Source organism: Zootoca vivipara, chromosome 8, assembly GCF_963506605.1.
Source record: "Zootoca vivipara chromosome 8, rZooViv1.1, whole genome shotgun sequence".
Taxonomy (NCBI): Eukaryota; Metazoa; Chordata; class Lepidosauria; order Squamata; family Lacertidae; genus Zootoca; species Zootoca vivipara.
Genome location: NC_083283.1, coordinates 22,800,928 through 22,826,230, shown reverse-complemented (window position 1 = coordinate 22,826,230; position 25,303 = coordinate 22,800,928). Strand labels below are relative to the sequence as shown.

General features: G+C 39.2%; 1 protein-coding gene across 8 annotated transcripts in view; it reads left to right on the top strand.

Annotated features, from left to right (window-relative positions):
- The window catches only part of VPS13B (vacuolar protein sorting 13 homolog B), a 358,159-nt gene that overhangs the window by 11,276 nt on the left and 321,580 nt on the right, over positions 1 to 25,303 (top strand). For all 8 annotated transcript variants that reach the window (XR_004693247.2, XM_035126123.2, XM_035126121.2 and 5 more), the window contains exons 4-6: positions 23,454 to 23,571; positions 23,783 to 23,950; positions 24,339 to 24,520. Coding sequence is in view for 7 of the 8 variants with exons in the window: in XM_035126123.2 (XP_034982014.2) it covers positions 23,454 to 23,571; positions 23,783 to 23,950; positions 24,339 to 24,520 (468 nt within the window). In the remaining variant the exon portion in view is untranslated. The remainder of the gene's footprint in view (positions 1 to 23,453; positions 23,572 to 23,782; positions 23,951 to 24,338; positions 24,521 to 25,303) is intronic.

Genomic DNA, 25,303 nt, shown 5'->3' with positions numbered 1-25,303 from the left:
TACATCTCTGAATGCAAGACATGGAGTGGGGCAGTGGAGGGAAGACTCTTGGCTTCATTCCCTGCTTGTAAGCATCCCAGAGATGCTGGGTGGTATCCAACTAACTTGTCCCATCAGCAGAAGGAATTCGGCTCGTGCAATGGAATGTCTACCCCCTCCTCCCCGCACCTCTCATTTCCCCCCTGCGCAGACTTGCCATTAATCTCTGGAATTCACCATCATAAGATGTAACAGTGGCCACTAGCTTTGATTACATTAATTATCTCCCCACCCCCTGATTATGGAAGATAAAAAACTGCTAACATTGAGTTTCAAGGTGGTACACCACTAAAAAACAGATGCTAAGAACTAATGGAGAAAGGCCATTACTTTCATGCTCTGCCTTTGAGCAGACACTGTTAGGAGCACAACCCCAAAACACTCTTATCCCTCACATGCACTGAAAAATACCTTTGTCTTTGAAGATTAGCTTTCCACACAGATTTACTTAGAACATTTTTACTCTGCCTTTCAAAGCAATAGTCTCAAGACAGATAATATAAATATAAATAAATGTTCATTCACTCATAGTGGTGGTTCCCCCCCCCCCCCCGGGGAGTTTTCTGAACTTGATGCAGTGATAAGACAAAAAGTGCAAGCATTCAGGTGCTTAAAGTCTTGCACAAAGACTTGCATTCCTTCCATGCAGCAAGCTCTACAATAGCAACCAACTGGAAAGGCTTATAAAATTCCAGTATTTCCGGGAAGTAACACCTCTGGAGCCACTTCATGTGGAAATCTGACTAATCAAACAAAGAAAGCAAAGGGATGGGTTAAGCCAGAAACAGTTTGAATCTTTTTTTTAAAATCATGCTATTCACTTATACATTGTGGCAGATAGAAAAACACCATTAGGTTGTTGCAGGATCTTCAGTGACACATGAATTTCTTACTGGATTGATATACTGTAATTGTGTCCAAGTATGTTTTATACACTACCTGTTTCTGTGTTAGATACATAGATATTGCAAAAACAAACAAACCCCAGTGAAATAAAAAGTAACCATTTGAAGCAGCAATGACAAGCAGTGATTACAGCTATAACTGGTATATTTAGTGGTCAAAAATTAATCTGAATGAAAATATTTTTAAGTCCCTGAAATGGACTGTGCTGCTAGATTTGGCAATTTCTTGTGGGAGATGGTTCTATAATCTCAGGGCAACATTCTCAGCTGTTGCCACTAATTTTTAGAAGGCAGTTGAAATTACTATTCTTCAAATATTCTACACCTAGGCTTTGAAACTAACTCTCAGCATCTAGAATCAATCTGACATCTAGTTGATTGTGTACTTAAACAATTGGTTTATTAAACCTCTTTACTCCATTATATTCTCCTAAAAATTAGGATCGCTACTAAATAAATACATCTATACGTACTATATATGTGTACATTTTATTCATTTTGTATTTGGATTGTCTACAAAGTACCAGTGCTACTAAGGGACGCAGGTGGCGCTGTGGGTTAAACCACAGAGCCTAGGACTTGCCGATCAGAAGGTCGGCGATTCGAATCCCTGCGACGGGGTGAGCTCCCATTGCTTGGTCCCAGCTCCTGCCAACCTAGCAGTTCGAAAGCATGTCAAAGTGCAAGTAGATAAAGTGCAAGTGGGAAGGTAAACGGCGTTTCCGTGTGCTGCTCTGGTTCGCCGGAAGCGGCTTTGTCATGCTGGCCACATGACCTGGAAGCTGTACGCCGGCTCCCTCAGCCAATAACACAAGATGAGCGCCGCAACCCCAGAGTCGGTCACGACAGGACCTAATGGTCAGGGGTCCCTTTACCTTTACCAGTGCTACTGCATACAATGCTCTAATCTCCTTAACAGGCTCGTGTTTAATAATTAGCATGGAAAAATCTGACTACATCTGAAACATCATTTGCATACATTTAGATTATTTAGTATTTCAGCATAATGATACAGTATAAATCTCTGTTTAAGAAGTCTGGTCCAATTATGCCACCCATGCAGTGACACAAGCACACATATATTTATGTATTTAAAATATTCAGAACACTAAGTATTTTTTCCATGCAAAAGGTAGACGTTTCAAGGCCAGATGTCCCATAAGAAACACATTTTAGAAGCAGCAAATTACAACTAATTATAGAAGCTGCAGAAACAGATTTGTAACACATGACTTTGTGCAACCCAGAACTAATATTTGATATTGGACCATGCAGATGGCTACTGCTGGAATGATCATATTTCCTGCTTGCATGGTATTTGAAACTTGAATTTTGTGGTGCATACGGCAAAAGGTCAAATGCCACAAATGTAAAGCACTCTCAAAACAAGTATTTGTTACAGATGTTTAAGAATCTATAGTAAGAAGGGGATTTTGAAAATTACAACTGACATTTGGACAAATTATTCCATGGTATGTACAACCTTAGAGAGTAACATTTGGATTCATGCCAATGATAGGATTTATCTTTGTAATAATAAGAATGTAAATGAAAGCAATCTCTTCTCTTTTTTGAACATGTATTTAGGAAGTTATAAATTCACTTCATTTCATGACAAATAACTCCTTTTGGATTTCTGGTTCCCAAGCTCTCTCTCTCCCCCACCCAGCTGCCTTTGAGAACTTCAGGTACCAGCTTAAGCCCCTTCTTTGTATTTTATAGTATAATATATCTTAAATTTGTAAAGGTTTTGTAAAAGTTGATTTATGCATATGGCTTCCATGTTGCCCTTTACCCTGATAAGAGATGTAATATCTCCAAATCCACTTCCATATTATTTATTTATTTATTTATTGTATTTCCCTGTTGGAGAATAAATCTGATTAGTTCATAGGTTTAAACTTCTGCACCAACATATTTTTTTTTTAAAAAAACTGTACTTTTGTTTTATAGTTAATCAACATTTGACTTTAAGTCAGCTTTTGACTATAAATCAACTTTTGAGTATATAAGATAGCAAATACGTAGCATTGTGTCAAGAACCTTGTGGAAAATTACAGTAAGTAGTTAATTGGCATGAACTTAGTTAAAATTTGGCTAATTTTTATAAGGCTATTGTCAGGGAGTTGTTGCGGCTACTCCCGAGTAAAGACGCTCCAGTCCGTTGTGTCTTTAAAGGTTTTATTGTGCATGCTATTTACAGTGCAGAGATAGCAGAAAACATGACCTCCTAGTCACTCTCAGAACCCGGCAATGGCACCCGTTGGCTTCGGGGCCAGCATAATAACCTGGGCACCCCGAAACGCCGCCCCTACGCCCTGTGTTTGGGTGTGCACCTCAATTTGGGCACCGGAAGGAGGGTGCCCCTTCTTCCCCTGGCTGGCTCGGGCAGTGCCTGGGCTCCAACGTCTCCCTGAGCCGTCCCCCCTCCACTTGTTGGTCAGAGTGGTGCAGGGGCTCTGATGCCTTGCTGAGCCCTTCCTCCACCCGTCTGTTCCCCAGAGCGTTGCCAGGGCTCTGGTGCCTCGCCGAGCCTTCTCTCCTCCATTCTGCTTCCCCCTGACCCACTGCTAGTGCTGTCGCTGGGCGAAGTGCTGGTCAGGATGATGGGGGGAGGCTTCCTGTTGGAAGTCCCCCTGACAGCTATCATATCATAATACTTTATGCCACATTTTTCTACTTGTTCATGAATCATATTGTTGTCATAGTAAAGTCTTAGTATGCAGTACAGAAGAAGAAAAAAGATGGTAAGAGTATAACCAGATCAGAGGTGTAAAACAGGGTCTGGTCTGTGTCACAGAGGTTTATTTCCCCCAGCACTCGCAGGCATGGTTTACAGGTGGAAAGTGCCATCCAAGTGGAAAGGGCCATCCATCCAATCACATGATGTCACGATGTCATCAGATGACTTGGTTTTGACCAATCAGTCATCTGATTGTAAAGTGCTGCAGATCCTGATTGTTGGCAAAGTGCTGTGCACAGTTTTTCAGGTGTCATTGATCACCTTCAAACCCCATTTGACACTGCCATGTCTTTCTTTACCTGCTTCACACTTGCAGGGCAGGTAGGTGTGGCTTGGCCAAAATGGCACTCCTGGCCAAATCGGGAGGTGTGGAGGGACTAACTAGGCATGTGGACTGGAGGTTCTTGTGATCTATATATTAAAAATGACTGAAAGAGGACCGTATGGACAAGCAGTGAGAGTGTGTACTTGTTTTCTAAATACAGTAGATGGCTTCTTATCTCTTTATTTTTCAAGCCTAATGTTTTGCAGAAAAATACTCAAGTGCTGGGGAAAATAATCTTTAAAAATGGGCGGGGGAGGGTCACACATGCTTTGTGACCTGTAGATATGACAGTGGTTTGCTTTGGTTTTCAGTTGCCTGCAGGTCATCCCATTATTGTTAGTGACAGTTCCTCAACCACAAAGTTTAGGAAAGAGAGTGATTGTTCCCAAGTGAGGTGGACCTGCAGAAACCTTACAGATTTCAGCTAACTAGCATGCCAATCATTGCAATCCAACCTTACAACCTTCTCCTGTATACAGTATACCTACTATGATGCTTCCTGCATCTGAAGAAGTGGGCAGAAAAACTTATGCCACATTAGTGCCATAAGACTCATTGATTGTATATGTGTTGTGAGTGCTAAATGTGACATTTCTCAAGTCCTCATTTCTCTGTTCTGTTACTAAACTTAGTAAATTGCATGTAGTTATGATGTTGGAGCACAGACCTGGATCAAGTTCCAAATGAAATGAGTACTTCTGTAACATCCATCTCCAGTTGTTCAATTTGCTTTCGATATGTTTTAATATGTTGACCTAGTAAACAGTGATGGAAGTTGTTGTAGACATTGTAATAATAAGCAAAATGCATACTTTATGGCAAACCACTGATTCCTTCTCCCAAGTTCTTTGGTAAAAGCTTTCAGAGTAAGCATTGCTGTCAGGAGGACAAGAGTAGCAACGTATCTGAAGAAGTGTGCATGCACACGAAAGCTCATACCAAAATAAAAAAAACTTAGTTGGTCTTTAAGGTGCTGCTGGAAGGAATTTTTTTATTTAAAAAGCAATCAGCTAAACTAGTATGTCCATTTGCAGCAACATAGATGTTTTGGAAGAGAAAGTAACCTGCATGTTGCAAAACACATTTATCAGTTCCTAACACATGAAGGGTGTGTGGTTCCCATTTATGGGGAGGGGAATGCTTTCTGTGCCTACAGCTCTGGAACCAGTCTGCCTCAAGTCATTACACCAGGCAGCTGAATTCCTTCATCCCTGTATCTTTTCTCCTCTGCCCCAGCCAGCTTTTAAAATGCTATTTCCCCCCCTGTGTTGTTTCAGAGTGGCTGGAGCAACCAAGTTAGATAGGTGGGGTACAAATAATAAAATTATTAAAATTGTTATTATAAGAATGTAAGAAGGGGCAATATTTTAGTTGCTGAGATAAAGGGTGATACCCAGTGACGTCATACTCCAGGTAGACTTCTTGAAATCAGTGGATTTGTCTTTGAATTTCATTGAGTGTACTCTTGAGTATGACTCAGTTGGATATAATCCAAATCAATGCTGTATAGAATTTTTATTCTGGTTGTGTTGCTTAGGGGCAAAGAAAGTCACTTGCTGAAGTGAAACAGGACTGGGCACTGTCAGTACCAAGTTGGGAGATGGTTTGGGAACCCCTTGCATGTTGTTTTGAGCTTCATGAGTGAAGAAAGGAAGGGAACATGAATGCAAATAAGTACAAAATGCATCTAAGTTGTTATATCTGCATAGCTCATAAGAGCAAGAAATGCAATGCCCCCAATACCTTGGCATGTTAAAATGTATAATACTAGGACTGAGTCTTGCCCATCCTTTTGCTGTGGGAAAACATATGTTATCAATGATTTAAGGCTATATTTAAGCGAGTGCACAAAGTGACATTAGAAGCAAGCCTATTATGTCTGTATTTAAAGATTTCATTTTCTTATCAATGTAGTCAGATTACTAGAAATAATGGGAGGACTGTTCAAAATTAGACCTAATCTTTTTCAAGCTTAAACTTCTAAGATGGCTCTACTTTTTTTTAGCATGCTATGAGGCATGAAAGTAGGAAGATGCTTCCAGAGGAAAAAAAGAGAACTTCATCAGAAGTTCAACTATAAAGGAAAAGAATTAATTCGCTACGGTAATAAAAGAAAAAAATTGCTTCAAATAATTATTGTAAATTTGCAATGGGTAACTCAGAGGGGAACAAAATATGATCCACGAAAAGAAAAACAAACAAAATCAGCAACAGAAAGTGAACAAAATTAAAGAAGGAGGAGGGAACAATTCAGAGTATAATTACATGCTTAAGTCTTTACAAACAAACAAAATCTGAAACACATGTAAAAAATGAATTTTGCAAGAATATAACTTGGCTTGAAAAAGTGAAGGAATTGTGTATCATAAAAGCAATGTGAAAGAAAAAAGTCCCAAGGACCCTTAAAACATTAACACACTTTGGTTATGTAATTTTTCAAAGAAATCTTTAACGTCAACCGGTATGGGATGCACCAATTTAAGCTATACATTTAGCCTTCATTTGCATGTAAAAGTTAAGCAAAGTTAGTATGACTGTAGTGCTAAGATTGATAGCATTTTAATAATACTTACATATATATTTCTCTTTTATTTTTGAGGTACTATTGCATTCTGTTTGGGACGCGGGTGGTGCTGTGGGTTAAACCACAGAGCCTAGGGCTTGCCGATCAGAAGGTTGGCAGTTTCCCCGCGGCGGGGTGAGCTCCTGTTGCTTGGTCCCAGTTCCTGCCAACCCAGCAGTTCAAAAGCACGTTAAAGTGCCGGCAGGAAGGTAAACAGCGTTTCCGTGTGCTGCTCTGGTTCACGAGAAGCAGCTTAGTCATGCTGGCCACATGACCTGGAAGCTGTATGCCGGCTCCCTCGGCCAATAATGCGAGATGAGCGCTGCAATCCCAGAGTCGGTCATGACTGGACCTAATGGTCAGGGGTCCCTTTGCCTTTAAGCACTAAATACATGGATTGAATGTATGGGAATGGTTCAAACTCTCCCCCCCTGTTTGCTTTTGAGCCTAATAGTGAATTCCCATGACTTTGGCAGCAGTGTTAATCACAATAAGGGGAATCAGGAGCACTATTCAGGGGTTAACCGCAATTGCACGTAAGCATATCTGGGATGGGGAGTATATTATCAAATCTTGCTCCTCTGGCATATTGTCCCCATTCTGTGTACAGCTGCCCACAAGCCTTAGGGTGAGTGAATGTCTGCAGTGGTGAGCTGCCTCTGTGCAGGAACATTCTATGTGTGATTTAGATCAGGGTTTTAAAATGTGTGGAGTCTGTTGTAGGTCTTCATCTGCAAACATGGGGACGACTGTACATGGATTCTGCTGTCCAAAAACCCATAACATTCTAAAATGATGAACTTATCAATAAACCTGTGGTATTTTATAGCAATTCAGCCAAAAAATATATGCTGCCTTGCTTTATTTTTTAAAAAAATGTTCTTCTAAAGAAGACTTTTTTTTTTGGCTCAATATGCATTTGAGAAGGAAGACTATTAAAATAAAAAATAAATAAATTCTAAATAAAGATTCCTTGACTTGATAGCTTAATTTTCTTGTCACTTGCTTAGCCATAACGTGCAGTTGTTCCATACATTAAAAGCTGAATCATGTCAATCTGTCATTTCCTGCAGTGCTTACATAGTTCAATTTCCACGTATTTACTTGCTTTGTAGGCTCTACTAAATCTTGGGTGTATTTCCTTTTATTGGTTTTAGGAAGCTGCCCTTGGGAAAGAATGTATAGAATCTTCTTAAAATTTAAATTTATTTCTCTTGCTGGATAACATTTTATCAAAGAGGAAGGTTTTGCCATATGCCCTAAAGTTGCTTAAATTCCAAGTGGTTGAGTTCCTAGGGGAGAGCATTCTGTAGCTGGATCCTCTCAACCGATAATGCTTTAGCTCCGGATCGCATGCATTTGTCAGGAATTCATAAATGTCATTGTCCCACAAGAGTGCAGCTGTCTTGATGGGTCATGGGGATGTATTTGCAGATGTATTGGAGCCCTAATTAGTGTGTGTTATTTTATGTAGCAATTTTAAATCTTAAATGGAATACATTGCAAACTGTTTATGCTGAGCTGATTTGTTCATGGAATAATGATTGCACTAAAGGAATGTATTTAATGTTGGCATTAGTTTTAGCAGTTCAGCGGAAAGCAACATAATGCTTGGTGATTAATAGCATAATGACATTTTTTTTTTAAAAAAAGGAGCATGACAACCTCTTTATATGGATCAGGTTCTTAACAATTTTGTTGATTGTTGAAATAACCTTATTTGCAGTCCCATTGATTTTCAGTAGGACTTAGGGCTGCAATCCTAAACATACTTGCTAATGAATAGTTCCCATTGAACAAAGTAGAACTTAAATGTTTACTCTGAAATATGGAATTGCACTGTAAGCATTCCAACGTCTGCACTGAACTGAGTCTGCACAGTCCTTTCAGCTTTGTGTCTGATCTGACCAGTTGCAGGTTTTTATGCCCTTGCTATGGGAGAGAGGTGTTCCCAGATCCTTTCTCTTGGTAACAAATTTTATTAGTTTTCAATTACAGTCCAGTAATAGCCTCATTATAACAATACCAATTTATAATACAGTTATTAATACCAATCATTTGAATACTGAATTACATAATTTAGTTAAAGTGCGTGCTAGATTTGATGATTTTCTTTATTTCTGCCTTCCAAAATCTTACTAGTTTCAGTTGCATTCCAGTCATAATAATAATCCCTTATACAGCAACTGCAATACTAATAGCTTCTATTCGTGTTGACACATTAAATGATATATAAAACTGCAAGTGAAGAACTCAAACTATATCCTTGTTCATCCTATGTGTGGCAATTATTCTGTCCGTGGTGTTTCTTCCTGTCCTTGTAAGATGTTATGTCTTTCTTTCTCCTGATTGTTGCTTTTGTCCGTCATGCTTTGGGCAGACCTGATATCCCATTGTTGTTCCAGAAATTTATCCATGTTCCCAGATCCTTTCTGCCGTTTTCCTGTCCCTCCACCTTACCAAAGTCCACTATCCGCAAATGAGCTAGCGGGACCTATTCACAAACAGGAGGGAGAGGGAGGAGGATGTGTTATCACTGTGGACAAGAGGAATTGGAAACAAGTGGTAGCATCTTCAAGTAGGAAGGGCAGCAGCAAGGAGGCAGTGCTGGGCTTGCCTATGACACAGTTCTGTGTATGCCACATATTACTTTAGCCAGTTAATGTTCAAGGTGCTCTAGAGATTAACATAAGTAATAGATAGATGCCTGTTTCTTCCAGGTTTAAATAGTGCCAGATGCAGGGAGTATCGAGACAGCAGTGAAGGAAAGGCAAGGGCATTGTCTGCTATCCAGCTTTTAACTGTGAACCACTTTGGGTGGATAGTTGGAAGCAGAGGTCAGATCTACCCACTTTTGTTGCTAAATTATGCGGCCTAACTATTAATACATTGTGCTGGAAAAATATATGACACCAGTTACTGAAAGTTGGTATCAATGTATTTCTCTCTATGTGTTACATTATAATAGATTGTCTTTAAAGCAAACAAATCAGTTGATAGCAGTCAAAAGAGTTAGTGCATCTGCTTTGCATGCCGAAGGTCTCTGGTTCAATTCCTGGTATCTCCACGTATGGCTAGGAAATCCCCCTGCTTAAAACCCTGGAGAGCCACTGCCAGTCATTGCTCTGACTTGGTATAAAGCAGCTTCCTGTGCTACTAAATCCTCGTGTTTGCTTAACTTACATCAGGCATCCCCAAACCTGGCCCTCCAGCTGTTTTCGGACTACAACTCTCATCATCCATTGCTAACAGGACCAGTAGTCAGGGATGATGGGAATTGTGGTCCCAAAACAGCTGGAGGGCCAAGTTTGGGGATGCCTGACTTACATGAAGGAGAAAGGAGAACTATGCCAGAAGTTTCATATTTGGTAGTTGGAACAAATTAAACATTTGCATCTTAACCAAAAATGTAAGTGTTTCAGTAAAAACGAGTGCTTATTGGCGAATTGTAAAATGTTCTGAAAAGGGAAGCTGAAATTCTTTGATTGAATGTAATCTACGTAATATATTTTCAAGGTGAACATTATTATTTTTTGCATGCCAATCATCAAGAAGTAGGTGGGATAAAATAAGAATTGGAAAAGGCAAAATAACAGCACTTTAGTACTTCACAATGTACTTTCATCTGTTTTCTACTTTGGAGAGGCAATAAAGTACGCATTGCTGCCCTTTCAGCCTTGCAATCTCTTTAGAGACATTGCCATTTGTCCCTACTGATTTCCTTCCCTTATTTTTGGCTGGGTATAGAACTTGCAGAGGTGAAGTTTGCAGAGGATGGTAGAACTAGGCACCTTTCTTGACTGAATCATAGTTTCATGCGTGATTTTGAGGACCGCATTAATCATGTAACTTTGGAAATTGCTTTAGTTGTACAGTATGTGTTTTTGAATGATAGTGTGTCTTAAGATCACTCCAAGGAAAGAAGTGAGTGTCTATTTACAGGCAGATTTTGAAGGGACTAATTTACTCTCTTGGCATGCTTACAAGAAATTCATTCCAAGATTAATGCCTATTATTCTTGTGTATATCTTCAGTGATTTATACTGGAATTATTCCAGATTTACATTAGTTCAGAACAGATCAAATTCTGGCCCTTAGTGTCCCATTATATTTTGCAAAGGCCTTAGATTGGTGCAGTTTAACATTGAAAAGGTGAGGTAATGCATTTAAAATTTTACCTTAGAGAGGAAGTGGGTTTTCCTTATTTGATGATAGATTAAAGAAGAGTTAAATTTCTGGGACTGTGTTTTTAACATGTTTCTAGAGCAGAAGTGGTAGTTGTGCATTAGGTATAACCACAGATTTTTGTAGTGGGGAAAAAGTGTAATGTGCCTTAGTTTAATTCTTTAAGTGCTTTCTACAGGTCTTGTTACAGGTCTAAGTATAATTTTCTTATACAGTACTTGAGAATAAAGTGGGTAATGACTCATTTCTATACCAGGCCAATATGATCCCCTCTTTCACTTATAGTCTCTTAAGTCAGTAGGGTGGTGTTCTCTTAACCATTGCTAAGAGATTGGGTGGAAGGAAGTGCTTATATTGCATTTGGTTTAATTTCCTATTAGACCTATTTCAGAGCATGCAACTGGTGCTCTTTAACTCATGGAAGAGCTTTTGATTCAGTGGATGCTTTCACTAACAGAAGTGGAGTGCAGGTCGTTTTTGCTGATGTACACTCCCACCAAGTGCCCCTTGAAAATCAGCTCTGGATAGAACAGTGGGGAGGGTGGTGTGGGGCTTCAGAACAAAGGGATACAAGCAAAAATTGGCACCCCTCTTCTTTTCATGGATCAAAGCCTTTCAGTGAATAGAAGGGCATCAGTTGTAGTCCACTGTCGTCTTATTTTTCCTTGTTAGGAGATGGTAGCCTGGCTAATTAATTAATACCGTATTGGCCCAAATAAAAGCCGCACCCAAATATAAGCCACATCTTTAAAATTCAAGAGAGAAAAAAAGACAATACCTGAATATAAGACTCCCTTAAAATTCTGCAGGCACTCACACCCGCTACATTTTACCATGTCTGTTTCAGCAGCGATAATGTCAAAGCCAATTTTGGTAAGGTAGTGAATTTAAGCCACACATTAACTCTTCACTGTCAGAATTTGGAAAAAAAAGTGAGGCTTATATTCAAGCCAATATGGTAAGTTGTTTGCTGGCAACACTTTGGTAGGTACTTGATGGAGCCCAGTATTTCATAGAATTGTAGAGTTGGAATGGACCATGACGGTCATCTAGTCCAATCCCCTGCAATGTAGGAATCTTTTGCTAAACGCAGGGCTCGAACCCACAAGCCTGAGATTAAGAGTCTCATGCTCTACCGACTGAGTTATTCCAGCTCAGGTCTGTCCCAGTCTGTCATAAGTAGAAAGGTCATGGAATGTGGGATGAACACAAAAATGAATCCCACTCTCCCCATAAGCATGCATTGAAAGGGTGAGGGGATAGTTTAAAAACTAGTAAAACAACAGCAAAGTTTTATTTCCCAGTCTTAGAAGTAGTATGGCTAATTCATGATCCTTGTCTGCCAAATGCCCATTAATCATCTGATATCACAATGATGTCAGGTGATTGGTTGCTTTGAAGTCCCCACTATTTGCAGTGATTAGATGCACAAGGGGGTTCCTTGTGCAGAACTCCCTCATTCAGGGCGCTTTGTGCAGACATTATGTATCCGAGGGAGTTCCTTTGGGAAGCCAGTGGGTGCTTTCCCCTGCAAATACACAACCAGGAGAGCACTTTAAGGCTACCAATTTTTATTGGCAACCATGTATCTACCTGCCCCATACTATCATCACATATATATCTACTCTACATTTTTCACTTTATGCTGCAGATGCACCTCTTTACCCTGACCCATGACACTTGAAATGTATATATTTATGACCCACCCAGTTATTGTGATTGCAATTTGTTTTTAATTGCTTTTAATCTTGAATTTTAAATTGTTGTGACCTGCTCTGGAACCTTAAGTCAGGTAATAAATAAATGCCAGTTAGGTGGCTGTGGAATTTGAATCCCTGGCAGACCTGGTTTAGCCTGTGGGCCAGAGCGCCCCACCCACCTCTGGTTTATTGAAAGGGAAACAAGCTGTGTTCCTGCATGCTTCCTTTTTGGCATGCCTAGATTTAGCATTGATATAGTGGTTTATTAACCATAGTTCTCCATGATACCCAAACCAGGAAACTTTGTTTTAACCACTCCTCACAGAGCAAGATATTTGCCAGACAACAACAGCAACAGCAACAACAACAACAACAACTTTTATTTCTATCATAGTCTCGCTGCTTCATGAATGTTGCACATAAGCATGCATACACAGTCTTATATTCTGTACTACACCTGTGATAGACTTAATGCAGGAACTTAATACCAGGACTTAATGCAGGAACCTGTTTCCATTGCTGGAAGTTGATTTTAGAACACTGTAGGAAAGAAAAAATAAGTTTGTAGCTGGTTGTGTGCAGAATATTCTAATTTTATTGCTGAATAAAAGTAACCATTCACGTAAGACATTTTAAATTACTGGTTCCTTTGAGAGTGAACAATTTACGTTTCTTAATATGTTCTGCTTGCTCAGAAAACTGTGGTTTAACAAACCACCATATGTGGGCAAAAGCTAGGTGTGAAAGACAGCACATGAGAACAAGGCTTGTTCTGTATTCCGTGGTGAAATTTAAGAGCTATTTAAGTAGCACTTCAGTGCTAGCGAAAGATGTAAAACAACAGAGGTGTAACATACTAAGGGAATTTTCTCTTTGCAACTGAATTGGGTAAGAAATTTAAGAATCAATGTAGATAGATGCAAAAAAAAAATGTTAGGGAACAGTGATTTTCCTTGAGATTAAATGTATAGTGCTTTGGAAAATGTTTCAGCAAACGTAATAGTGTTTTCTATGCTGTTTAAACATTGTGGAATCTATTTTTCATGAGACTAATAAACTTTAGTTTTATTTGCCACACAGAAATTATTGTAACCACTGCTTTGTCCTCAATAAATCAAAAACCAAAAACTCTGCATTCTTTTTGAGGCTGTGGCAACTAACAGAGACCCACATCATTGCGAATAACATGGTAATGGCCTAATTCAAACCAACTTTTGAGAGAGAGAAGCCAGTGTGTGCTAAGTGAGGTATTTGGAGACAGTAAATGAAGTGACTTAATGATTCACTGCTTTAGAAAATGAATCCTTTCCCACCAGTAGTGTCAGGATTCAATTAATATATTGCTACAGTAGGTCTGTGGTGTTCATAGAAGCATGTGATTTATTCAGACACAGATATGTTACTTTTAACATTTCTAGTTTCGACGCGTGGGTTCCATTCCTGATAAATACAGAAGATTAATTCTCAATGTCTTTGTGAGCTTTTGCTTCACTTTTTATACCATTCTGTGGGCAAGGAGAAACCTTTGAATCCCATGGCGTTTTGGCAGGTGGAGTGCAGCTCATCAAGGGTTTTCGAAATGAAGAATTCCAACCCAAACTGGATGACTCCCTGGAGATCTGCAATGGGATCTCCTGTCTCTCTTATGCTGAGGGCTGATAATGAGCTGAAAAGCAGGATAGATGTGATAAAATAAAAGTGAAGCAATGTCATGTCTTAACAATTTTTAAAGATCTAATGTAATTACTCTTTCTGTGGCTATTGGTGGTTCAATCTACATCTTCACTTTCTAGCAGTGTTGGCCTTATGCGTTCTCAGATTATTTTTCTGTCTTTACTGGTAACACAATCTTTGCTGGTAATAGTAATCAGCAAACATTGTACAAAACTTAACCCTTTTTTACAGAGAAGGATGAGAGGCTAAATCTGCTCTGCACTATGAGGGCCTAGGAGATCTTGCAGCTCTAGAGTTCACAAGGCCTAGAGTCTTATGACGAATTTCAAGAGAGGAAAAACTATATGGAAAAAGAACAGTTACCAGAATCCAAATTTTGTAGAAATTTTACTCAGGCAAGGCGTCTGAACCCACCTACACACTACCCATAATTTGAGGCCATTCATTTTCATGGTAGTACAGATATTCAGGCCAAAGCAGTATCCTTATATAGTCCTTGTAAATACATTTGGGAATCGTTGGGACCTGCTGGCTGATCATATCTCACTGAGATGTGGACTCAGAGGCAGATAGCATATTCCAAAGGGATATTTGCAAATATATGGGAATTACACATGAAATAAGAATAGCACATGAAATAACTTGCCCTCCAGTTAAGGATACTGTCAATGCTAACTGAAATAAGCAAGGTATATGACATCCTTTAGCTTTAAAATTGAGACTTTCAGTATTTTGGCAATTACTTGATGTGCCGGAGAATAATTCATTAATGTTTGTTCCTGCCTTTGATTTAGAGATCTGCCAATGGAACTATTTGATTTCTGGCAACTCGGCAATAGAGTTGAGCTTTACAGTGCTGCATATATAATTGACTGAAATGCTGCCATGGGATGCCTGTGGGAGTTCTTTTCATACTAGCTGGTTTGGCTGTCGCTCAGGGAGTTGCTTTCAAAACTGTTTCAAAACTATTTTGGTAAACTTAAGGATCATATGAATAATGAGTCACATTGTAAAACCGAGAGCCCCGAGCTCTTGCCGTCAGGGGATCACTTCAAAAGTGGACAGGAGAGCATTAAAGGATTTGAGATCACTTGTATTCTTGAATCCAGTGTTTTGATTACCTTCATAAAACTCATTTTCTTAACTGAACAAAAGCTTCTGCTTTAAGTGGTGAGCACTGGCTTGGCCTTCTAATTGTAAACTTGTTGATATTTCTCTAGTTTTTTGTGAGACACTGAATGCCACAGTCCCTCTCACAAAGTAGTTGCTAAAGGTTATCATTTAGATTTTTTAAAAAGAGTTTGGTGACTGTATATTAAAATGTAAGATTGCAGTCCTTCTCACACATTGAATTCAATAGGACTGACTTCTGAATAGATGTGTAGGCTAGCATTATTAGCTACAAAAAAATCCCAGATATTGCAATTCTTACATGTTTGGTACTGTACACATTTTAGATCATCAGTTAATTTTATAACAATAGCATTTAGCATGTCTGTGAATCCACTGGAGTCTCCCATCAGGGAGTCTGTATGCTTGCATGTTCACACCAAGACATAGGTTGACTTAGCATTGTGTGCAAATCAGCTCACTGTGTTCTTTCATTTAAGGCTTTCCCCTCTCAAATTATATTTTTGTAAACTAGAAGAAACAGGTTCCTAAATCTTTACTCCACATTTAATGTGCTGTTATATCCTGCAGTATCTTCATGTAGTCTCCCAGCAGATGTAAGCACTATTAACTTAAAATTCTTTTGATCCAAATCATCCTCCAGAGTCATTTTTAAAGCACATTTTTACTACTCGCTGTTGCTAAATCTAGCAAAATATTTATTTTTGGGTTGAGAAACATGATCCTGCATCTCCAGGAATATTTTGGGTTTATCAAGATTTGCAGGATTTGCTTTTCTGTATTTTTTTAGCGGAAAGTTCTCCATACCTATACACTACGGATTAATTTTCCATGGCATTAAATATATTTTCCTGACTATTACAACCTAGAAATATAGGAAGCCCAAAGCTGAGGTTCAATAACCCATAATTGTCTAAAGTGATATAGTTTTTAAATGATTTTGGTATCCAATTAAGTCAGGACTAGACCCATTGAAGTAAATGGACTTAAGATCATAATGACATACCACCCTTTATTTGGGCTTTTGTCATCTTTTGGTACTGCATGTTCTCATTTAAAATATCCTGGTAAATGTTCTAGGTTTATGTTATTTCTGTAGTAGCTGTTATAGTCATCCTAATTCCAAAGCCCATGATCCTAATTTTTCCACTTTGTTGCTCCAGTATCAATACCTCTAATTGGTCCCCCTTTAACCATACCAGTACTTATTATTTTAAACTCCATGAGTTATGACTTACCTGTTAAGACCCAAGATATTTTATTATTATTATTCAGTGTGTTTGTTTCCACTCCAAATTATTTTAAAGCTCTCCTGAGGTACATTATGAAGACTTCCATAGACATTTCAGCTTGCTTTTAATTAGGTGTGCTGTATTCCTTTCCAACAAAGCTTGGGATCTGTGTAGACTACATACCTATCAAATTGCACCTGGTTTTCATACATCATTATCTCCTTCTGACTTGTGAGAATATTACTTCTAAGGTCATGCCATTGAGTTTGTGGCCTTACCCTTGCATTTCTACAACTGTATTTGTCCGAGGAACTAAGTGACACCAAAGGATATGAGCCATGCATATGCATGCTCAGCAGAATGCTTTCTTTTCTTTCGTTTGTTCCTTTAAACATGTGGCTTTGTTGTTGCCTTGTAGAACCTAGAAAGCAGAAAGCTATTCCTACCCTTGATTTACATACAATGGGAAATCTAAACTAGATTCTTAATCTGGACCATGGAGAGCTTTGTGGTACCCCGACAAAGATGTATGTGGCAGGAGTCAGTCATGCGGCAGAATGTCAGTATATAACATGAAAGAAAGCAATTTTAACATTTAATGACAGAATAATACTATAATAGTAAAATTTGGCTCTACCTTTACTATAGGCTATTACTATGGTTTGCTTTAATTTGAAACTTTACATTATTTTCTCTGTAAACACTCAATACTCCCCAAGCTGCTTCTATCTGGCATTATGTATGAAAATTGGAAGATGCTTCCAAAAATTTACTTTCCCACACTTCCCTTTTCCCCTATGTTACTCGTAAATCTTTCTTACTCCATTCTGTTAACCCTGCTTTCCATATTTTTAGTAAACCTAGTTGAATACTGGAAAGCAACTCTTTGTTTTTTCCATTTCCTAAAGTTTGAAGATCCCCCCACCCATTATTCCTCTTGGTTCATCTGAAATAAGTACTTAATAAAAGAAATTTATTTATTTGCTATAATTATGGCAAAATAATCTGGATAATTCAGTAGCAGAGAGAGAGAGAGAGACATGTGAATATTGCTTTTCATGTAGGCTGTAAAATCTTGCAACCTTGTGCATAACTTTTTGAATGAAATTATTTACACTTAATGGATGATTATGTATCTATACAAATTATGTAGCATCCAAAAATAAATATTGTAACTCTTAACAATTTAGAGTGCAGTAATCAAGACTAGGTTGGATCCAGAGAAGAACAAGCAAACTTACCTAATGCAACAGTAAGCTTTCCTGACTCCTCAACCCCAGTGACCCCTCCCCAAACTCCTATTTTGCTTGACTGACACAATTCCAGAAGTATATTGGTGAACCGGAACATATTCAGAGAAAGGTTATAAGGATGGCTAAATATCTGACCATCAACTTATATCAGAAAAGTCTGAGGGAGTAGAAAAAAATAAAAGGAAAAAGCATCAGGTTCTTATCTCAGTGCTTTGCCACACCTCAAAACCTGAACAAGGACAGCACAGGAAGCTTTCAGCAGGTGGCTACAAATGATGGCTAGGCTTGGTAAGCAAGTGTTGGTTTCTATAGGTCAGCTTATAATGTCCAGTCCCGCCATAATATCACAACAGTACATTAATTTATTAACACAGATATTCATTGAATGAACTGATGTAACTGTTGATATTTTTAAACAAAACTCAAAGATTATTTCCACCACTTTTGACATGGTTTCCCCTTTCCAATTGTACAACTTTTTTTTCTTTCTTCCCCACACCCCCAAACAAGCCCTCCACATGTTTTACACAAGTTAAAATATATTGAACAACATTTCTGTTCCTTTTTTTTGGTACAAACGTGGGAAAAGTGTGGCTTGAATTAAGGTAGACTACAGAGGATTTCTCCCATTCACCCCTTTTTGAACCAAGATCTACATTGATTTCTTTTAAATAAAAATATTTGCTGTTATGAATGTTAATAAATGGAAATACAGTTGATTCAAGCTACAATGCGATATAGCTTTTCTAAGTTGCATGGGCAGAGAGTTTCAGTGATACAATCAGGGAAAAACTGCGTCTAGAAGTAAACTCTAGCCTTAGCCTATGAAAATTCATGGCATTCTAAGCACATCTCCTAAGAAGTTAGCTACACTGGATAAATTGGAACTTGCTTCTAAATAAACATGCATAGAAATTTTTGTTAGTCTTCAAAGTGCCACAGGACTCCTTTTTCAAATGCAGCTCATTCTAATGGCGAAGCATTGCCAGCATTGCAGGATTGGACTTGATGCTTCCCTTTACTTTTTTAATAAACAAAACCTAGGAGCACTTACTGCACTAGTAAAAACTGCTTGTAACCAGTTTGAAACCAGAGTTTCAGATATTAAATGGGGTGTGCATCCTCTGGGTTTGTATTAAACATGGTTCATGCTGGTGCAAACCATGATGAACCATGGCTAAGGACAGTGGGAGGAAATTCCTGTGGGGGTGGATAGGGGTTGCAGAAGTGAATTCATGGCCCTGGGACCAGCTTCTAAACTTTAACCCTGTTAAGGGCCTAATGACATGACATCTTTATTTCACTCTATGCTGATCTGTATTCATGGGACAGTGCCATTTGAAATTGGTGTGTTTAATGTGCTTCCTTGTGATTTATATTTTTTAGCATAGCATCAAACTGTTTAAGCCTTTTAAAGTACTGATGATTATTTTTCCAAATGTCTATGCTTTCATTAGTGTGCCTTAGCTTTTGGTATTATTTTTGGCAACAACTGAGCAGAAATAATCTTGTTTTCAGTTATTTGATTTGTATGTAATCCAGGACATTTTATTTAATGTTAAGCCACTTAAAAATGCTACTTGTCTCTGCTTACGACTTATGAAGCAAGTACCAAGGCCTGGCTCTATCAACTTGGGATTGAGGCCTTTTGGATCTTAGGCCAAATTGATCCACTGAGGATACAGCCCATTGATTGCCCTTCCCGTATCGAAACCGCTTTCTGTCTCAGGAAACATGGAGGAGGGCAATAATTATTTAGAGGATGCAATAGGAAAGAGAAAGGGGGGGTACACATGCATGAAGAGGGGTTAGTTCTTTAATGCATATAGATAGCTGTTTTTCCTGCTCCTGCCTCAAATCTACAGAACGATTTCAGAAACTTACTGGGACCTGTGCTAACAAATGCAGGATAAGATGCTGGCATGTGTGGGCATAACACTAAGTTAGCTGGCACATTGTCATCAGATCAACTTGCAGCCCGTATTCACTGGCATCTGTCTCAGGAGAGCACTTTGGAGTTGCAGAAACAAATAAATATATAAAAAGATACAGTGGTACCATATTTTTCTGTGTATAAGATGTCCCCATGTACCCTGTTTCTCCGAAAATAAGCCATACCCCGAAAATAAGACAGCCCCTGAAAATAAGCCACTGTGTGTTTTTTTGAGGAAAAATAAATATAAGACGGTGTCTTATTTTTGAAGAAACATGGTATAAGACGACCCCTGTTTTTTTAAAACTCCAAATTAAGTTTAGCTTTTGGGGTGGTGGTGGGGGAGGTCACTTCCGCCAATCGCTCACCTGCCTGCTTTCCACTGCCAGTCGCACACCTTGCCGCCGCCGCCAATTGTCTGCTAGCTCACCGCCACCAACAGCCCCCCCGCCCACTTGCCGCAGCCGCCAATCGCCTGCCCAATTGCCGCAGCCAATCGCCAGCAGGCCTTGCTGCAGCCACCGATCACCCGCCCAATTGCCACTGCCAATCTCCTGCTTGCTGCTGCCATTAATCGCACGTCCCCCTTTGCATTCACTATCCGTGGACACCCAATTTTTGCCTTTTTTTTTTTTTTAGCAAAAAGCATAATCTTTTGCACGGAAAAATACGGTATATTGTATGTTGATAATATATATGTAAATATATACAAGCGTAATATATGTAAATAAATATTGGGCAAAGTAGCATTATTTACCTCTGAAACCAGCTTTTCTCCTTCGTGGGCTATCCCTCAAATACTGTAAGCACTGACAACCCCCTTTATCTTCTCCATATTTCCAATAATAGTCATGCAGACTGAGAAACCTTCCATTTTACTTACTAGCCACCTTTCATCAGGTGGCAGTCCCAGAAGTGTCAATGCAAAAATTAACGTTTGTCTGGTTTTTTTTAAAACTTGCTTCATCATGAATGCCATAGTTACAAGGGGAAACTCGGCAAAAGTAAATATGAGAGAGGTGGATTGGGAAACGATTATAGGAAAAAAGTATTTAGAGTTCTTTCAGATTTAGGCACCTACAATCACAACTAAAGTTTTTTTGGAGTAATTCTTACAGTTATTGAAGCCTTTTCTTTTATGAAATCCTGTATTTGAATTCAAGCTAATAAAATGGATTTTGAAATGGGAAAATATCATTTACATTTCTTAAACTTTAAAATGTTTGTCATATGCTGTGACCTAGATTTATTAGACTGTAGTAGTTTTAGTGCATTTTGGCTGGGAAGTGTGTCATGACATCAGTGTAATCTATGCAGTATGTGATTTCAGTTGGTCCCAGTGTTAAATATTTTCATAATTATGCTGGTTTTGGCAGTTAACTTGGAACTTTTAATGAACATGTTTTATTTCTGGGCTTGTGAGCAGCCACATATGTTTCAAAAATTAATTGTGTGTTTTCAAAGTTAACATTGAGCAGAAATATGTATGACTGCAGATTGCTTTGACATAAAAGGTCTAAATAGCAAAATAGTTCTTGCAAGGTCATGGCCACACGAGTTGTCTTGTAATAATTAGGGTTTACATATTGTGTTAAAGATATCATTAGCTGTTGTTCACTTAAAAAATAATATTTTGAGAGCTTCACTTTGGGGTGATTTCCCCCCGCCCCCATGTAGATAAGAACAAGCATAACTTGGTTTGCATATCACATCAGCCATCATCTAAAACAGGTAGGAAAGTGGATCTGGCTAGTGGGTCCCATTTCGCCAGGTGGCAAGCTGTGCTACAGAAGAATTTCCAAGCCAAGCAAGGCTTGAAGTTACCGCCTGTGGTGGTGACTCAAACCTGCTTTCTGCAGGGATCGGCTGTGCGACTGAGTTCTTCATGGGAATCTTGGTTGCACGGCTGACCCTGTGGGCTTGGAATCACTGCCTCTTAGCTGATAGTTGGTGACTTCATGCCCTCTTTGGGCAGAGGTCAGCTGTGGTACCCAGCAGTCTTGTTCTCACTGCCAGTCAGCCTATAAGCAGTGACAGAAAGTCTTCTTTGCCAGTGAACCATCAGGAGTACGGTTTGAGGCTTTTGATTTTCTGTTGACAGCCACATCTGTGCTTGCCCCACATATGACATCCAGTTTGGGGCAGATGTGCATGGTTTGTGGGAAGACTGTCTCACATATTAAATTGGGATCTGTGCTGGGCCTTATTAGGTCTGTGGGGCAGAGTGCTACTATAGCATTCCTTAGAAGCCAGTACTTTTTATTTCTGTCTATCCCAAACAAACCACAGAAGGAGGTCAAGGACAAACCTTAGCTGCCTCTCATGGATTGCTTTGAGAGAAACAAAGCGCAAGCGTGTTTTTTTGCACCGAACACTAAGCTAGTGCTGCAGTTAGTTTTCTCCTGGTTTGGCAAAAGTAGGTGTAGTGTGGCTACACTTTGAGCAGCAGGCTTTATATGCTGCTCTTTCATGATAAACTATAGTGCAGGGGTCCCCAGACTTACCGCGCGGCGGGCCGGTGCCCGCCGCGCCGACCGCGCGGTGGGCCGGAGGGCAGGGGAGTGCGCGCGCAGCGGGCCGGAGGGCGGGGGAGTGCTCGCCCGTGCTCATGCGCACACGCACACGGGCGGGAAAAAAAATCGCCGAAAATCGCTTGTGTGCATGCGTATGGGCCTCCCCCGACCCGGAAGTGCACCAGAAATGACCTCTTCCGGGTCGGGAGAGGCCCATACGCATGCGCACAAAGGATTTTCGGCGATTTTTTGCCGATTTTTTAGATCGTCGCTGCGCCGCGTGCCGTGAGAGCGGGCGGCGGCAGCGGGTGGCGGGGGTCGTCGCGGGCCGGATTGGAAGGCCGATTGGGCCGCATCCGGCCCGGGGGCCGTAGTTTGGGGACCCTGCTATAGTGTATTTTAGACTATGGCTTCCTATGATGTGCAAACAGGGCTAGAATTTGATAGCCTTAAAATATTCCTTTTGAATCCCACATTATTCAAATATTAATTAGAGATAAACATAAATACAGGGCTTTTGTCAGCCAGAACTCTCCAGAACTCAGTTCTGGCACACCTCAGGTGGGCACCATTGACATTCTAAGAGAACGAGGGAGTCATTCATGGTGAGTTCCGGCTCCTACTTTTCTGGAAAAATAGCACTGCATAAATGACTTTTTCACATCAACAAATACAAGGAGTTGAAAGAGGTGTCAAAATACCAAGGTTCTTTGTTTATTATATTAAATATATTTATATTAAAAAGAGATACTTCCGTTGAAAGGGAGAATTCTAGGCATCTTACACTGTATAGATGTAGTACCCTTTTGTATTGCTGTGAACAAGTACAAATGGCCATTGTGGCGATTGTGTAACTGTAGTTTGAGAAATTTAAGCCATAACTCCCTCTGAGCATGCATATTCAGTTCTTTGAAACTGTTCTGTCCACCAGTCAGTCCAACCATTATAAAATGTTTAAAATGGGATAAGCAATTATAGAGCACAGTTGTAAAATTGTTAGGACTTTTGTTTGCTTTCATTATTTCGTAGTCAACAGCTTTCATTTCTAAAGTACAGTATTAGACCCCCAACGTATCCATTCTGTTGTTCATTCCTTTTCCTATTACATATTTAATTAGTTTATATCTTTCTTAGCTTTGTTACTTTTCACCAGCAATCTGTTTTTATTCTTTATTTTCTTTTAAAAAATTAAATGATTTCCCCCCACAATTTTTCCCCTGTTGTGGATTCAGTATGAACATTTGCTAACTTTTATAGGATGATCATGAAAGCTGTGGTTCAAGTTCAACAAATCGTAGTACTACGGAAAGTGCAAAAGCAGCAGTGAAACCAAGAAGAATTCAACAGGCTACTCCTGATCCAGATTTACCACCAGGTGCTTTGTGATAAAAATATATATTTAGTTATTTTAAGGACTCTGTTCTTTTGGCAGTTGTTAGTTTGCTTGAAGCACAGAAAGGCTGATGTTTTGTTTTGTTTTATTTAAACACTTGATATCTCTTCAACTGGCTTTTTTTTTTGTATTTGGCAACTTTCTAGTAAGGCTCCCAAGCAAAGGGTTTAATAAAACCATGATTTCTTTTTAGGCTATGTACAGAGTTTGATCTGGCGGGTTATAAACAATGTCAACATTGTCATCAATAATCTCATACTCAAATACGTGGAGGATGACATCGTTCTGTCAGTCAATATCACTTCAGCAGAATGTTACACAGTGGATGAATTTTGGGATCGAGCATTCATGGATATATCTGGTAAGCAGACTATTGAATTTTTAAATGACATTGTACATTTTTTTTACGATAATGTTCTAAAATAATTTTGCAGAAAAAGTGACCAGAGAGACAAATGTTTATCTATTTTAGAGGTGAGCTTTATTCTCTTGAGTTTCCCCATTGAGTTCTTATAACATAGTGCATTGTACAGCTTCAAGCTTTTCAGATTCTGCACACTTGAAGTAGATACCAAGTAGGCAGCATTTGAAAGCTCCTCACTCCTGCAGTCTCTCCAGTGTTTTGAATAAAACTTTGGATATGTTAAACTTGTGAAGGGTCCTTTAAAAATGTTTCTATGTATTAAGTAGTGCGAAGTAAATACGAGCGTTTGCATAATATTTACTTTGTTTTATCTTCCTTTTGAAAGCAACTGATTTGGTCCTAAGGAAGGTGATAAATTTTTCTGACTGCACGGTTTGCCTAGACAAAAGGAACGCTAGCGGCAAGATTGAATTTTATCAAGATCCCCTGCTTTACAAGTGTTCGTTCAGAACTCGTCTACATTTCACTTACGATAATCTTAATTCTAAGATGCCATCTATTATTAAAGTAAGTACATTTCTAGATCTTTTAAATTTGATGTGTGAATTGTTTTTCACCATGTACTCCTAAGAAAAATAAAAAGCGACCACCTAAAACAGATTAATTTCTGCTCTGCCTTTGGGGACCACTCATTTCTGAGCCTCCAGATGTGAACATTGGGTGGCTATAGCCATTCCAGGACTTTGTGTCCCAGGAAGAGTAGTTTGCGGGTTACTTCAACCATTCTATCCATTTTTTGAGATGCAGTTTCTAGCATCAGTGTGGCTAATTCATCTTACTTAATTTAGTTACTTCTTCATAGTGTGAGCTTTTGCATACTTAATTCTGGTGCTTGTATGGATAATAAAAAGGCTGACTGGGGTAATAGATAAGTGAGAATTCAAAAAAATTATGATGCAATTCAAGGTACTTAATAGTCTTTAATGAGATTGTGTATTCTAATCTACTTCAAGAGAGGATGCACATATGTGGGAACAGTGGTGCCGGAGCAGTCTGAAAGCTCATAACAGCATGTACTGTGGATCTTTTGTGAATTTTTGAAATTAGATTGAGAAAGCGAAGTATTGTCTGTTCTGAACATGTTTCCAGATGTGCCCACGAGTACTGTAGTTTATCTGTCCCTGTGTGCAGCTAATTATCCTGATACTATTGATGCCAGATGCTGCATAGGAGTTGTTTTGCACATACATTTATCCAGTAGCATGTGGCTGTAGGGTCTTAATTCAGACTAACAATTCATTATTAGGTACTTAAAGCTATTCAGTTTAGTTTCAGTTTGTTTAACTGTAA